The 16,904-nt window shown below is 37.3% G+C and overlaps 1 protein-coding gene across 2 annotated transcripts in view; it reads left to right on the top strand.

Annotated features, from left to right (window-relative positions):
* ascc3 (activating signal cointegrator 1 complex subunit 3) overlaps nt 1–16,904 on the top strand; it is a 204,218-nt gene that overhangs the window by 163,671 nt on the left and 23,643 nt on the right. For both annotated transcript variants that reach the window (XM_051865221.1, XM_051865222.1), the window contains exons 23-34: nt 1,323–1,421; nt 2,729–2,897; nt 3,510–3,730; nt 3,810–3,895; nt 3,986–4,152; nt 6,988–7,133; nt 8,079–8,199; nt 9,472–9,614; nt 13,472–13,609; nt 15,234–15,354; nt 15,431–15,563; nt 15,648–15,773. In XM_051865221.1, coding sequence (XP_051721181.1) covers nt 1,323–1,421; nt 2,729–2,897; nt 3,510–3,730; nt 3,810–3,895; nt 3,986–4,152; nt 6,988–7,133; nt 8,079–8,199; nt 9,472–9,614; nt 13,472–13,609; nt 15,234–15,354; nt 15,431–15,563; nt 15,648–15,773 — 1,670 coding nt within the window. The remainder of the gene's footprint in view (nt 1–1,322; nt 1,422–2,728; nt 2,898–3,509; nt 3,731–3,809; nt 3,896–3,985; nt 4,153–6,987; nt 7,134–8,078; nt 8,200–9,471; nt 9,615–13,471; nt 13,610–15,233; nt 15,355–15,430; nt 15,564–15,647; nt 15,774–16,904) is intronic.

Here is a 16,904-nt window from a genome sequence, read left to right as displayed (position 1 = left end):
AATAATTGCAGTCTTGGTGAACAGAAGAGACCTAAAACATAAAAATCTTTCCGACCCCAACATTTTAAACAATAGTGTAATTTATTATGTTTATAATATTTTATTTATATTTCCTCCATACACTTTATATTACAGTATTAATTACAGAAAGTTAACAGTATTACTAAACTACATGTGCTTGTCTAATTATTTGACAAAGCCACTTGTATTTGATTGTTTTGACTCTAGTTATTTAATGCAATGTAAAATAGTGCAGTAGAAAATAATATAAAAAATAACACTTTATTTAAAAATACATTAAATTTGTTTTTAATTAGATATGTAATATTTTTAACTTTACTAATATAAAACAGGTATTTATAAAACGTGCGTGCGTTTTTTTTTTTTTTGTTTGTTTTTTAGTTTTAGGCAGCATCTGTTCACTTGCCCTCTCTCTCTCTCTCTCTCTCTGACAAACTCACAAACTTTACTTTTTGTCAAATTGTATTACTTTATGTGTTCATTTATTACAGTTCAGGTAATTAGTTATTTTTATTTCATTATTATTTTATTAGATTTATTATGTTTTTGTATTTCTGATCATTAATAATAAATCTTTTTTTTTTTTTTTTTTTTTTTTTTTTCCAATACATGTTTTCAGTGCATGTTGAAGAACGTGTTAAATCTGGCTTCAGTTCAGGTTTCTAATGTGAATGAAGCTGTGTGATTCAGATTAGATTCAGATTCAGATCAAATAGCCCAAGGGTGATTTATTCACACCATGAGTAAAGTGGAAAGACTCTGATCATTCAGACGCTTTAATGCAAACTGTGAGCTGTCTTACGATATGTTCAGTATATCACTGGCTTTAATGTAAAACAGGCTACAGATCAACAGACTATAAAGATTTCACTTACTTTTCACTGAATACAGACCATCCAGTACAGCAGATTTCACTGTCTGTGAAGCAGTGATATGATAGTGATTAGCAAGAGTTTCTGCCACTGGACATTTTTAATGTGGACTGTATCACACCTCTCAAAACAGCAAATTAAATACCATTATAAAAAGATAAACTCGAGCGTTATATGGGATTCATCTGGAATTAATAGCCACATGAAGAAAGGACAAATATATGTTCTGAAAAATGTTCTTTTTAATGGAAGAAATGTTTGAAGCGCATGAGTAGTCTAATGTGAAGTGTTCCTATATTTCTCATGTAATAGGAGTTTGGTCACACTGGTAGTGTCCACTTTCTTTAACGTTTTTGTTACTGGAAACTTAACACATGGACATGTTGTTCTAACTGTATCAGTTGACCCTTCTGATCTGGTTATGAACAGGTCCATGGCTCCGTGGGAGAGCCCTGGTGGTTATGGGTGGAGGACCCCATCAACGACCACATCTACCACTCTGAGTACTTCCTCCTGCAGAAGAAACAGGTACATCTGCTGACATCTGTAAACCTCAGTGCCAGATCACGGCATGACCAGCTACTGTACATATGCTGGGAGAAGCAGCATTAAATTACACACTTCACCTTTAAATGTCATATAACGCCGTCGGGCAAAGACGCTACTTTTTTTTTCTGTCATTTGGCTAAAATCTCATGTTATTAAAGATGAAGTGCTTCACACAGGCTGTTTAAGACAGTATTGGCTGTGACTCGATGACAAATGCTGGACTAAGACACTCTTCACCTCTCCTCAAATACATAAAACATCAGCCTTTTTATATATATATATATATATATATATAGTGATTCTTGAGTAAAGAAAATGCCGTAGTTCTTCAGAGAACCAGTTCTTTATTCACGATTGCATTGCAAACAAGCAGAGACGCTCCAAACTGTGTGCAGCACTTAGATAGAGGTGGGCGGAGTTATGAGATTTGACTGACAGTTTGAGCAGCCAGTGGAGTTACGAGGTTCAGTCACAAGCTCTTTTTAATACTTTTCATTGGTTACATATTTGCAAAACCCACACACAGATGTAAAGGGTGACCAATAGTAATGAGTTATGAAAAAAAAAAAAAAAAAAAGACGAAATATGGATATATAAGGGTTTCTGCCTGACAGTAATATGCGGATTTGTTATTGTTAAAACTTTTTACTTTTTAACTTTTTAAAACTGTAAAAACTAAAACTATTAAAAATGTTTTTTATTAATTGAAGTTAAGCTCAAGTAAAATAAAACATAAATATTAGTTAAAACCTAAAAAAGTTGCTTTGGAAATGAACTGAAATAAAATGAGTTTAGGTACTAAAATGACTAAAACTGAAATAACAGCTAAATAGAAGTATTTTTTAAAAAAACAAAAACTAATAAAAATGACAAAAACACAAAACAAAATTACTAAAACTTCAAATAATATCCAGTCTCATCTGCTTCCAGTTATTTTTAATATGCTGCTTGATGTTGCAAACTGCTATTTCTTATCATATTATTGTAATATATTGTCATAATTACGAACGCACTGGTTTTACTGTTTACTGCACTTTGTTATTCTTCTAGTTATTTACCTATAGTGGCTAATGAATCAAAAGTTCATTAGAAAACACCTTACTTCCGCATTGCAAAATAAGGTATCTAGACTATCTGGAAAAAAAATCTTCAATTTAAAATGCAAGTTTAATTTTATTTTGTAAAAGATGGAGATTAGGTTGACGACAGTACATCACGCAGTGTCACGCAGTGAGCTGGAGATGTGAAATGCGTTTCTAATCACATGTTCTCTCTGGTGCTGTCAGGTGTTGAGTGGAGAGCCGCAGCAGGTGGTCTTCACTATACCCATCTTTGAGCCCATGCCTTCTCAGTATTACATCCGAGCCGTGTCTGACCGCTGGCTGGGCTCTGAAGCTGTGTGCATCATCAACTTCCAGCACCTCATTCTGCCTGAAAGACACCCGCCACACACAGGTGCGTCACATATATATGTACACATATAAGACTTTCAAGCTGTCAGCAACCTTCCTCCTGCGGATACTTTATTCGTTATTTAGAATGAATTACTTTAAATGTGTGGAATGAGTCTTTTTTTTTTTGATCAGTATCACATGGGGTCATTTCAGCATTTCAAGAGCTAGTCTGTTATTCAGCACTGACCCCAAACTTGAACGGTAGTGTGTATTGTTACAAAAGATTTCTATTTTAAATAAATTCTGTTTTTTTTTGTTTGTTTTTTTGTTTTTTAAACTCGATGAACTTTATTCATCAAAGAATCTTATTAGGATGATTTCTGAAGGATCATGTGACACTGAAGACTGGAGTAATGATGCTGAAAATTCAGCTTTGATCACAGGAATAAATTACATTTTAAAGTATATTAAAATAGAAAACCATTATTTTGAATTTTAATAATATTTCAGAATATTATTGTTTTTTTGTTTGTTTGTTTTTCTCTATATTTTTGATTAAATAAATGCAGGCCTAATGAGCATAAGAGACTTCTTTCAAAAACATTAAAAATAGTAATAATGTGTCCAAACTTTTGACCGGTACTGTATATCATTTTTATTTGCTTAATTCCAGAGCTCTTGGATCTTCAGCCGTTGCCTGTGACTGCATTGGGAAACAGGGAGTATGAGAGTCTCTACAAGTTCACACACTTTAATCCCATTCAGACGCAGATCTTCCATACACTCTACCACACGGACACCAACGTCCTGCTGGGGGCCCCCACCGGCTCCGGAAAAACCATCGCTGCTGAGATGGCCATCTTCAGGGTCTTCAACGTGTACCCTACCTCCAAGGTCTGAACCTCTGCCATATGTTAGGGTTTAGTTTTAGTTCCCATGACACGGTTTAACCGGCATGTATCTGTGCGAGCAGGTGGTCTACATTGCTCCTCTCAAAGCTCTAGTCCGAGAGAGGATTGAGGACTGGAAGATCAGAATAGAAGAGAAACTTGGGAGGAAGTGAGTGTGTTTATAGATTCCTCTGGCAAATATGTATCTGTTATTATACCCTGACCTTTATTTGCTCATTATCATACTCTGTCTCTCTAGGGTGGTTGAGTTAACAGGTGACGTTACTCCAGACATGCGGGCCATAGCTGCAGCTGACCTGATCGTCACCACTCCAGAGAAATGGGATGGAGTCAGCCGCAGCTGGCAGAACCGCAGCTATGTGCAGAAAGTGGCTATTCTCATCATAGACGAGATCCATCTTCTGGGTAAAGGCCCTGATATACTCATGGCAAAGTATTTTTCATTCTTCGCTAAGGGATAAAAAGAAGTTTGAAATGCCTGAACATCATGACGGCGGCGATCAGAGCAATATTTAAATATGTGCTGCCCTTTCCTCTCAATAACACAATAAACATACAACAAAAATGACAGCGCTGAGAAAACAGCAGTTCAGAAAGCATCTGATCATAGCGATGTGGATATGTTTGCACTGGATCTGCAATTCAGCACTCCAGTCAAGTCACATCACTTTTATTTATATAGCGCTTTATACAGTTAACTTAATTACAGTATTAAACATGAAAAAACATGCCAGTGTCGCTTTAAATCACGATTACAGGTTCATTTTCTATTTTAAAGCAGCTCTTTAAAACTGTTGTATGATACTGTTGTGTGATTGACGTGTTAAAATCGTCTGATCACCTGAATGCATTACACACAGTTAAACACGCTGAGAAGATGCTACTGTTTATGCGATCACAGATATCTCGTGCATCACAGCGCACGCGAGCTTTGAGGCAGTCTGTCTTAATCGAGATGTGTTATGGGCTGCCCTCGTCAGTCTCCACGACAGTCACGGCATTTGGTTAAAGCACACACTTATATCCATCGCCAACTGTAAGCTCTTTCAGTAACTGTGGTCTACTAAAAGCCTCAAAGGCACCAAGGCTTGTGAAGAGAACAAAAACACGGATCTTTAGGAAGTTTTATTCGTCCACATTCTTCACACTTCCCATTCTTTTCTCCTCTTATCGCTAGTAAAGCAGTAAAGACTTACATCACTTCTCTTGTGGCTCATCGACTGAAAATTACAACCAAAAGCTGCACAATGTGGCATCGTATATTATATTCCAAGTTGTGTTGTGGTAAAAACAGCAGCAGGGTAATGCAAGTAGCTCACCAGTGCAACCATTTGACGTCATCGACATAGAACGCACTGTACAGCCAAACAAAATGGCGCCACCCATTGTCCAAATCAGTCCAAATATGTCATGGATTTTTTTAAATAATGTAAATCTTTCATGGGTTTTCTACTACATATTTCAGTAAGAGACATCATTTATGTTATATTAAGCCATACAAGTCTTAACACCAGGGGTTCCCTTTAAGTTCATGCCAGGCCCCATTGCCTAACACCACTGATGCTCTTGTGACTGGATGGGAGCAAATCCCATGTTCCAACATCTAGTGGAAAGCTTTCCCAGAAGAGTGGAAACTATTATACTGCATCAAAGGGATGAACAAACCACTGTTAATGGCCATGGTTTTGAAATTAAATCTTCAACAAGCACATAAGAATCTGGTGTTCAGGTGTCCACATGTGTTTGCCTATGTAGTATAGCTGCTAGCAATGTATTAAAGTCAAGGACCTTGACATAAATGAATTGGACAGCTTCAGTCCTGAACCGTGTGTAGTTGGATAAGATGATAATACCCCTATACGCACAAGTATCTGCATGCATTTACACACATGTATGGGAGGTTCTTGATTTGATAGACTGGTTAAAGAGCCTCCTTCAAGACCCTTATTCTTGAAGGATGAATTATTTTGTTACATACAAGGAGTACTGTTCTCAACAGGCCTGCATTAGTTTTACTATTTTGTTCAGACCTACATAAATGTTTATATACATGTAAATACATGCTCACAATGCAAAAAATTGTAGTAGTTGATAACGCTACCAGTGAAATTTATGTTTCTCCAGTTTCGAACAAAAACTGAAATGCCATCACACTCATTTATTAAAAAAAAAAAAAATGTACATAAATATTATTTTAAAACTGCGCAATTTAACTTTAAACTAAATTGCCTTTCTATTGGCCACACAACCAAAACTTTCATGCTTCAAAAAGTACAAAATGGCATGGTAAATATAATCCATATGAATCGAGTGGTTTAATCCAAGTCTTCTGAAGAGGCAATTGCTTTAACTGATGGACAGCCTTTTATTCACATGTGAATGTTAGCCACTTTCACACATACAGGGCCCTATTTTAATGATCTAAGCGCATGGTCTGAAGCGCATGGCGCAAGTGCACCTGTCCGATTCCAATTTTGCTAGTTTAACAATGGAAAAAATGGTTGGCGTGGCGTGGTCCAAAAGGGTTGTCCCTAGTCTCTTAATTGGTAATGGGTGTGTTTTGGGCGTAACGTGCAATAAACCAATCAGAGTCTCATCTCAAATTCCCTTTAAAAGCCAGGTGTGTTTGCACCATGGTGGATTTGCTATTTACATGACAGAATTTGCAAGCTGAAATACTGAACGCTTCTCCAGAGAGGAATCCTTTTATTTTTAATATTTGGCATGTTTGTGTGCTGCTGCGCCTCCCTGTGTGTGTAACAAATAGAGTGTACACGTGTTGTACACCCGCATATAGGCGCATATTACTAACACGCCCTTTAAATAACAAAAAAATACTTCACATTAACTTTATACCAGGTTTTTGTTGGTCAATGGCGCAGTCGTTTTCAGTTCCTCAAAATAGCAACACACCAACAATGCTCCTGAACACACCTCGTTTTCAGACCAGCACGTCAATGGGCGAACAATTGGGCACAAATGCATTTGCTATTTAAACAACATGGCGCTGCATGATAGAATGATAACTGCGTCTGGCTGAAACTAGCAAAAAACACTTGAGTCGCGCCTGGCGCCACATTATGCCGGGTGTATGATAAGGCCCACGGTCTTTACTGGTAAATTACCTTTTAGAGATGATGTGTGAACAGGACCTTTTCAAAAATGCTTGTAAAACATTAGTAATAATAGCGTATAAAAAATGGTATTGTTACAGTTTTTGCATTTTGTTTGACTCCACAGGTGAGGACAGAGGGCCGGTTCTAGAGGTCATTGTGTCCAGAACCAACTTTATCTCATCACACACCTCAAAATCAGTCAGAGTGGTGGGACTCTCTACCGCGCTGGCTAATGCACGGGATCTAGCCGACTGGCTGGGCATCGGACAGGTTACAAACCCACACAATACACAACCTGCCTCCATTAGCTCAACTCAACTTTCACGTACATACCCTTCTAACGTCACGTCACTATCTACTACATTTGGTGAAAGACTTGCGATATCCAAATCACTTTTGGAGGCCATCCATATACTTTTATATATAGGCAAATTAATATTTTCGGGATCAGTGCTCCTTCCTCTTCTCGGATTTGATATGATTTGCATATTATTCACGGCAATTCAAATCGAGCAAGAAATCTTGGCCCCTGAATGCTGTATTTTTTTAGTTGGATGTAATTGATGGGTCTTGTTTCGGTGTAATCATGCCTCACTTACCCCCATAATAATTAGGGATGAAGTCAAAAGAGTAGAATAACGATATTATCTGTAACACTGTACTAGCGGTACATCATTTTCATTCTGTTTCCATTACAGATAGCCGACCGAATGTTCTGTCAGTCATTCTGCGTTTATATGTGTATGTGTGCGCACGGGTCTATAAATAACCAGCACCCCTCTCCCAGCGTGTAGCAACATGTTGGCGCTGTAGCCGCATCAGGGCAGACAGCGGTGGTTATGTAAACGTTGTTTTACTATTGCTGAAATGTCACCCTGCTAGACAGACGGGGAAGGAAGGGCTGGGGGTCTCCATAAATCTGACGTGTGCTGTTTGGACTGAGGCGCGTCTCTAGCTGCCCAATCCATTATCTAGCCCTTTAAATATGTGCACACACGCACCCAGGCCCGGGCCACTTGTGTGAGAGCGCGGTTGTGGGACAGGGGACAATGACGGGCTGTAATTACCCCCAGATGGGCCACTCTGTCAGGCACACAGCCAGCTGGGCACTCCATCTCTCTCTTTATTACAGTCTTTCTCACTTTCTGGCCTGCTTTTTCTTACACTGTTTTGTGGCTCTGTCCTTATTCATCTGTCTGTCTGTCTCTATTTCAGGTGGGACTGTTTAATTTCCGGCCCTCTGTTCGCCCAGTGCCGTTGGAGGTTCACATCCAGGGCTTTCCGGGCCAACACTATTGCCCTCGTATGGCCAGCATGAACAAACCTGTCTTCCAGGGTACGATACTACAGTAACATGTACACACAATAAAGGAAAAATTGTGCAAAAAAAAATCTAATTTTGTAAACATTTAGTGTGTTCTAAAGTGTTATAAATGATAGATTTGTGTGACCTAACTTGTATCTTAAGTATGGAAGCTTGTTTCCGCCATGGAATAAAACAATTTAAAAGATAATTGCGACTTTTTATCTTACAATTCTAACTTTTTTTGTCTCAGAATTGTGTGGTATAAACTTGCAATTTGCGAGTTATAAAGTCAGAGTTGCAAGATGTAAACTCTCAATTGCAAGGGAAAAAAGTCAGAATTGTGAGATTAAAAGTCACAATTGCCGTTTTTATTTTTTATTCAGTGGTGAAAACAAGCTTTCATACTAAAGTATGGAAGTATTGTGCTACAAAATTGTTAAAGTTTAACACAACTGTGACAACTTCTGCTTTTGAGAATTCCCTTTTTTTCAAGATTTTTACTTAAAAAAGTTGCATTTATGATATTGTTGTCAAATTTTATTGCTGATTTGAACTATGCTATCGAAACACAATCCTGGCAAACAGTTTTGGAGATTTTAGTCCTTCCCCATTGAAGTAGATGGCAGGTGTAATTATGTTCCTGTTAACTACTGGGGTGTAACAGTACATGTATTCATACCGAAATGTTTTGGTACGGGTCTTTTGTTTCAGTACATATGTGTACCAAACGAATACAGTGTTGTTTTACAGTGCACAACAGTGTTGTGCAGTGGGCACATGCACATTTATGTGCACCATTACACCCCTAAAATGGATGGTCACCAGTTGAACTGACTTGCCTTAAAGCTTGAGACAAATTACCAATTATTCTGTGCACATTTATCAAAATTGTTACCAAGATTGTACTTTTGGTAACACTTTAGTTTAGAGTCCAATTCTCACTATTAACTAGTTGCATATTACTAGAATATTGGCTGTTTATTAGTACTTATAAAGCACATATTAATGCTTTATTCTGCATGATCATATTCTACATCTCATAATACCCAATACCTAAACGTAACAACTACCTTACTAACTATTAATAAGCAGTAATTAGGAGTTCATTGAGGAAAATGCCATTGTTAATAGTTAGTTAATAGTGAGGATTGGACCCTAGACTAAAGTGTGATCATATTTTCTTTATCGCCCTCCTTTTTTTTTTCTTTTTTTTTTTTTATTAATTTTGTATTTAGTTTCTTTTTGTATTATGTTGGTTAATAAATTCATATTTAGGCTCTCTCTATTTCCACTGTCCTGCAGCCATTCGCACACATTCTCCAGCCAAACCGGTCCTCATATTTGTGTCATCGCGCCGGCAGACACGGCTCACGGCTCTGGACCTCATTGCATTTCTGGCTACAGAAGATGACCCCAAACAGTGGCTCCACCAGGATGAGAGAGAGGTCAGAGTTCATCCTCAACAGTGGTTTTATCTAATCAGATTGCTTTTTCAAGTAATGGCTAAATGAATTCAGTTATTTTTAAATTTATGAACAAATTTACTCTTGAGTTACTTTTTCAAATAAGTAGCATGTTACTTTTTTTTTCATTTATTGATTGACGCTTCTCCTGTCCCCATGTTGAGAGAAATGGGGATGGGAGTGGGGTTCACAGGCATTGTGTGAGCAAGATATGGGTATTGTAGTTCTAGATTGTGAGCATGTGAGATCTTTGGTTGTAGTTTTGATTTGTTTTTGTTGTGAAGGGACTTTACAGTTGCAAAATATTTAGAACTTGTAATTAAAAACAAGCAAGAAAACCCAGAATAATGCAAAAGTAATGTAACATTACTTTCCATATAAAGTAACATAATTACTTTTTAATAGAGTAATGCAATGTTGTACATTATCTTAAATATGTTAAAGAGGCCATATTATGCCTTTTCTCAAAGTCTTGATGTTGTTTTTGTGCTCTACTAGAACAGGTTTTCCTGCTTGAATGTTGATTATTTTCCTCATATTCTCCATTGTTGCAGCTCCTCTCTTCCCAGTCTGTCAGTAACGCTCTGTTTAGTTCCTGTCTCTATGAAGCCCCTCCTTCTGAAAAGCACAATGTGCTCTGATTGGTCGGCTGGAGCAGTGTGTTGTGATTGGTGTTTGGGAAATGTCCCGCCCCTTACCATAACCGCCAGTTTCAACACGTTACTAACTAACTCAACCAGGCCCCGCCCCTTTATTCTGCGTATGAATTATTTAAATGAGGAATATTGTGACATGTTTGTTCCCGGAAAAAAACTCAACAAATACAAATAACTAATGTTAACATATACAACCTTATTGCAAAGTGTTGCCTGGAAAGTGCCTTTTATTTAAAAGATATATAAAACATCCAAACTTTTCAGGTAAAACATTTAACAAAAAGTAGGTTTGAAATAATAAAACAATGGATATATTGTTGAAAATAAAATCAAAATCTGTAACGCTCATGGAACATGTTCATAGTTAATGTGATGAACTACTACTTGAGAGGAACTAGCTCCAAACATACATTAAACATTACTGCCACACCAGTTAAATAGTAAAGTCATTATGAGAAAACTGTATCGAGTCTGTTGTTCAGGCATGCAGATGTTTCTCGTAGATGATGAATAGCTTTGGCGTAGAAGATCTTGTTTACAGTTTGCCACATTCGAGCATCACTCAGTGTGTGAATAGGTCTTTACACTTTCACTGCCTCACTTCTTTTGCCTTGCTACTGTTGTTAGTTTCTCTCCTGTCTTCTGTTCCTTCTTCTCTCTTCCACAATCTCGAGAAGCTCAGTATCTCTTTAACGGTGATTACAGTACAGCTCAGCGCAGCTTCTGCTGCAAAAGCCTGTGTCATCTCTCATTAAATTCCTCTTTCCGTTCCACTGCATGCCTTCAGATCATTTCAAGATGTGAACAAACAGCTTTTTTCTGCTCGCCGTCGCAGATGTGTGCTAATATTTTCAAAGCACTCGATTAGAGAAAAAAAAGAGGAATGGTTTTCTCATCCCAATCACAAAGTAATCACATAAAAATTGCAGCCTTACGGAGGTGATAATTTCTTTAATGGTGTACGCATGATACACACACACACACACACACTCAAACGTCACAGAGAGTGGAAATACATCTTCAGTGTGTTTGTTGAACACATGCACACGCTCATGTCAGATAACTGCGTTTTACTGTGTAGTGCAGAGGTCACCGTTTAGCGAGCCGTGCTCCAGATTATGAGCTCAGATTGGTTCCATTCGGACTGAAAGTCACTTATCATAAATAAATATAAACAGCAGTTTTTGTGTTCTCCCCTCAGAGAAACCTGTCATCTGAAAAGGTGCATTCACAGTGCGTTTCGAATCATAATCATACGAAACAATGCATTAGTTCAGTGAATGTGCTGCTTGTTGATTCTTGTGCGCAGCAGACAGAAAGTGTGAGCTGTGTAGAGATGATGTTAGTTTAATTATGCCTGTCCAGCTGCTCACGTTCACTTAAAATGCAGAGCAGATCATTACTACTAAGGTGAATGGAGATGCTAGGGCTTTTCTACAAAAAAAAGTTAGTTTTGTGTTGTTTTCTATTTGTATTTATTATATATTTTTCATAAAGGCATAATTTCACTTCTTAAGTACTGAATTTTGTACAAAAAAAATGAGCAAGTTTCCGATAAAGAACCGTCAAAACAAATATATAACCCTAACTATTCAAACAACAGTCAAGTTACTACAGCACTGTTGTCAGAAAATTAGACGATCTTTTGTGTTATGAGAACACCATAAATATGATATATTATAATATATAATATTATATATTTTTTTAGTTTTCTAATGTTAACTTACAAGGTTAGATATCTCTATTGTCGTCTTTTCAGATTTTCCCATCAGACCAAAAATGTAATTGGCTAGTTTATGTGTAAGTTTGCTGTTTTCTATTGTCACAGTGTTGGTAATATATGAAGAGTTTGGTTCCAAAGCACTATAAATCCATTTTGATTAATTTGAGTAAAAATGTGTTTTCTTTACCAAGTGACAAGATGAAAACCACTATTTTCTGTTCTAAACTTTCACATAGCATCTTTTGGTTATAAAAACATTAAAAATTCAAATCTAGATTTTGATTTTAAAAGGTTTATTATAAGATTTTTTTTTTTTTTCCCCAAAATGCAATAAATCCATGACACGTTTTTTTTTTTTTTTTTTTTTTTTTAAATTGCAATTAATCCATCAATATAAAAGTTATTTTTCATATTGAAAATACACAACAAAGTAAGTTGATCCACATATATGACAGCCTCTGAACTTCAATACTAATCTTATATACAGGCATTTTACTAAAAATACATTCAGTCGTCGCTCCCAAAATGAATTCAACGAGTCATCTTGTTAATGTTATAAAGTAACTATGTCTCCGTTTGTCATCACCGATTAAAGAATATCTGGCCCCACCGCATTAATATATTACTTGTTCCAGAGCAAAATGATTTGTGTTAAGGGGAAAATTACATTTCCTAACTTTATATTTAGGCTATATTTAACTTAAATCCTGTACTAGAGCGCTGCTTTTATACATTTGACTGATTTGTTTGCTTGTGCTTATGTCTTTTAAAATGGCTATTGTTGTTAACTTAAATATTGTTCTATATATATATATATATATATATATATAAACACGCACACATTATTTATATACACACATGTAATTTGTCCACCTCTGAAACATTTTTTTCTATGGAACAAAAAGCTATCTTCAGAAGACTTATAAAATATATAGTGTATGAGTCATTTGAACTACTTTTATGGTGCTTTATTTTATTTGTGTGTGTGTGTGTGTAACTGCTATTGTGTGGGAAAAGAGCTTAGTTAAAATTTCTCTCTTTGTGTTCCATAAAAAAAAGAAAAAGAAAAAAAAACACCGCATACAGCATTGGAACAGCGTTGAGGGTTGGTAAATAATGGCAGCGTTTTCATCTTTAGATAACCTGTTCCTGGCCTGTAGGCCTGCAGTAGTGAGGCTCATGTGCTGATAGCTCCAGCGTCCTGGCTGTGTGTTCCAGTGATATACGGGGCGTCCCGCTGTTTCACTGCACTGAAGCGTGTAACGGCCTGAGCTCCTGCTGTTTGAGTGACAGCCGGCTGCTGTTAGCCGTCCATCTAACAGCACTTCCTAACTTCCCTCCATTTGTTTCCACTGTTCCCTGTACTAACATTTCCATCTCTTTTTGTTTCTATTTTTTTCTTTCTTTATAAATAAAGTGCGTAGTGCCGCAAGGGTTTGTGATGTTTGTGTGTTTTTCAGATGACCGATATCATTTCCACTGCGAGAGATTCAAACCTGAAGCTGACCCTGGCGTTTGGGATCGGGATGCATCACGCAGGACTTCACGAGCGCGACAGGAAGACGGTGGAAGAGCTCTTTGTCAACTGTAAGATTCAGGTGAGACCTGCTGTTAGTGACGTCTGATTCAACAACACACTGATTCCCAAAGCGCTTTGGAATAAATCAAATGTAGGAACTAGGTTTGGGTAAATGCCTGTCAGGTGAGCGATTATAAATGAATCATATATACACCGATGGGGCACTTCTGTTGATGAAAGATGAATTTATCTATTGGAACAAATCCAAATGAAACATTCTCATGGGTTTATGTCTTTAGTGGTTTGGGTGTAAAAACATTAATGGTCATGTTGATATAATGCAAATGTGATATTTCACACATCAATATGGTAGCGGTGCAGAACAGTTTAGCATGTGACACATCTGAAGTTCAGTTAATGTAGACACTCCACAGATATTTTTGAATGAAGTCTCTTCTGCTCACAAAGACTGCATTTGTTTGATCAAAAATACAGTAAAAACAGTGAGATATTATTCCAGTTTAAACCAGCAGTTTTCTATGTGAATATATAGTAAAGTGTAATTTATTCCTGTGATCAAAGCTGAATTTTCAGCATCATTACTCCAGTCTTCAGTGTCACATGATCCTTCAGAAATAATTCTGATATGATGATTTGCTGCTCAAGAAACATTTATGATTATTGTCAATGTTGAAAACAGTTGTGCTGCTGTCTCGCCTAACGACAAGTGATCGGTTCACAGAGAACAGAGTTTACCTTACAGAAACCACTCGATTTATTTATCAGAATAACTGCTTCAGTCTTATCTTCCGGAGATGAGGACATCAGCATACTGTTCCCAAAAACATAAGGATTATATGAGAGAAACCATAAAATATCATGTTAACCCTAAAAGCACACTGTTGTGATTTGGTGAAATAACTTTATAACACTATGTATTTTTTTGACAGGGTTTCTGCAGGTCATAAAAAGTCTTAATTCACCCTTACACCAATTAAGGCCTTAAAAAGGTCTTAAATCAGAGCAGAAAGTCTTAAATTCATAAAGTTTTGGCACTGAATGTTGCATACATTGCAAAAAAAGTATATCTTCCTCAGTATTTTTGTCCTGTTTTCCAATACAAATATAAAAACATCTTTGATACATTTACTTGCGATACTAATGTGAAATGAAGTCTTGAAAAATTAAATAACAAAATGAAGTGAGTTAGCACTTAAAACAAGAACAAATGTTTGTCAGTGAGTTTCCCTTTGAATTAAGTTGATTTTTCTGAGCCCGTTGGCAGATGTTTGTTCTTGTTTTAAGCTGAACTTACTTCGTTTGATCAATTTCACAGAAAACAAGACTTCATATTCTGTCATTTTGAATCTCCAGTAAATGCATCCTGATTTTTTAATCTTTAGACAATTGCACTAAAAACAAGTCAAAAATACTGAGGAAGAACATCACTTTTTTGCAGTGTGATCAGAAGATACAGTAAAAGTTATGTTCGTATTCTAGTGGTTGAGAGCAGAGGTGTTCAAGCTCATTTTTAAGTAATGGATATCTGTTGGAAATCTGAAGAGTTGCTAATATGACAATTACATTTTGAGAACATATCGATGTATTGTGTTCCCTTCAATTTATTCCTTAAATGTTCTTTATTTGGTCTTGAAAAAGTCTTAAATGTTCACTCAGAAACCCTGCTTTAACTTCCGTCTAAGGTGTTAATTGCAACGAGCACACTAGCGTGGGGCGTCAACTTCCCTGCGCACCTGGTGATCGTGAAGGGCACAGAATACTACGACGGAAAGACCCACCGCTACGTGGATTACCCCATAACAGGTAACATCTGTTTTTACATGTGTGTGTGTTTTCACTCACTGTCCAATGTCATTGATCTCTATCATTTCCATTCCAGATGTTCTTCAGATGATGGGTCGAGCAGGACGGCCGCAGTTCGATGACCAGGGCAAGGCTGTTATCCTTGTGCATGACATCAAGAAGGACTTCTATAAGAAGTTCTTGTACGAGCCCTTCCCTGTGGAGTCTAGGTGTGTACAAAGCGATACATCCCAGTGTTTCGTGTTAGTACTGTAATGATGACAGAAGTGGGCGTCTTTCCTCTGTTTCCTAAGTCTTCTGAGCGTGCTCTCCGATCACTTGAATGCAGAAATCGCAGCAGGCACAATCGCTTCAAAGCAAGACGCCATGGATTACATCACCTGGACGTACTTCTTCCGCAGGCTGGTCATGAACCCCAGGTACATGTGCATCGCTCACTGTTTTCCCTGCTGTGCAGATCCTGCTTTTGAGTCTCATCAGTGACGGCTTACAGATAAAGACTTGGTTGTAGTGGTCACATGATATACAGAATGCAGGATGGCCAACATGATGCTGATATTACACTGTAAAACACGGTTTTGTTTTTTAGTTCAAATTGAGTCTTATATTACATTATTCTTCAATTTGTTCACAGCTAATGTATTTGGTATCATAAACAAACAATGGATAATACTTTTAAAGGATTTATTAATATAGGTTAGCATTAAATTATACATATACCAATACAATTTTACATTAACCATACATATATTATAAAAAATAAATTTTTCCTAAGAAAACCATTACCACATTGAACATACTGTATGTGTTTTGATATCTAGAGTTTGCTTTATATGGCTCTTCAAATAAACAAATAGAAAATAGTCTGGCTCAATAATTCAAATGAACAAACAGCATGAATTCAAGGAAAATTAGAACTATTACTTGTTTTATTAATTGGCCTAGTGGGAAATCCAAGCTGTTCAGTGAAACCGCAGTGACTGGACTGCAGCAAAAGACAGAAAAACATCTTCAACCGCTTTCACAGGGCTCATTACTTACTGTGTTTCCATGGCAACGTCATCACTGGACACAGTGGCCACAGTCCAGCCCCGACAGTTTACACCTCCATCACAAAACAAGGGCTGAGAGATCACACACACACACACACACACCAGCCTCACGGGTCATATAGGGCAGCACAGACATCTGTGATGAATAGAAGAAGATGATTCCAGAACATTCCACTGACATTTGCACGCCTGTCAGGCCACATTAAACATAAAGACCTGTCTGTGCCCTCTCCCTTACTGCAAACACCCACACCGCTTATACAACACCCCACAAACACACACTGATTCCTCAAGTTCTGTGTAGTGATTTTACTTTCGCCCACCCAGGGACGCCAATTGGTACTCGCGTCACCGCTGACATTGTGATTTTTGGATCACACGTCACTTTCACTTAAGGTGTGGTTATGGTGACCACTTCCCCCCTCTTAGTTCAGGGCACCAGTCAAGGTCTTTTACCTTGGCAGTATGAGAAGTCCCAACAGGAGGCTCATTTCAATC

The sequence above is a fragment of the Ctenopharyngodon idella genome, chromosome 16 (genome assembly GCF_019924925.1).
Source record: "Ctenopharyngodon idella isolate HZGC_01 chromosome 16, HZGC01, whole genome shotgun sequence".
Taxonomy (NCBI): domain Eukaryota; kingdom Metazoa; phylum Chordata; class Actinopteri; order Cypriniformes; family Xenocyprididae; genus Ctenopharyngodon; species Ctenopharyngodon idella.
Note: the sequence above shows the minus strand (reverse complement) of the source record. Positions and strands in the feature narration are given on the sequence as shown.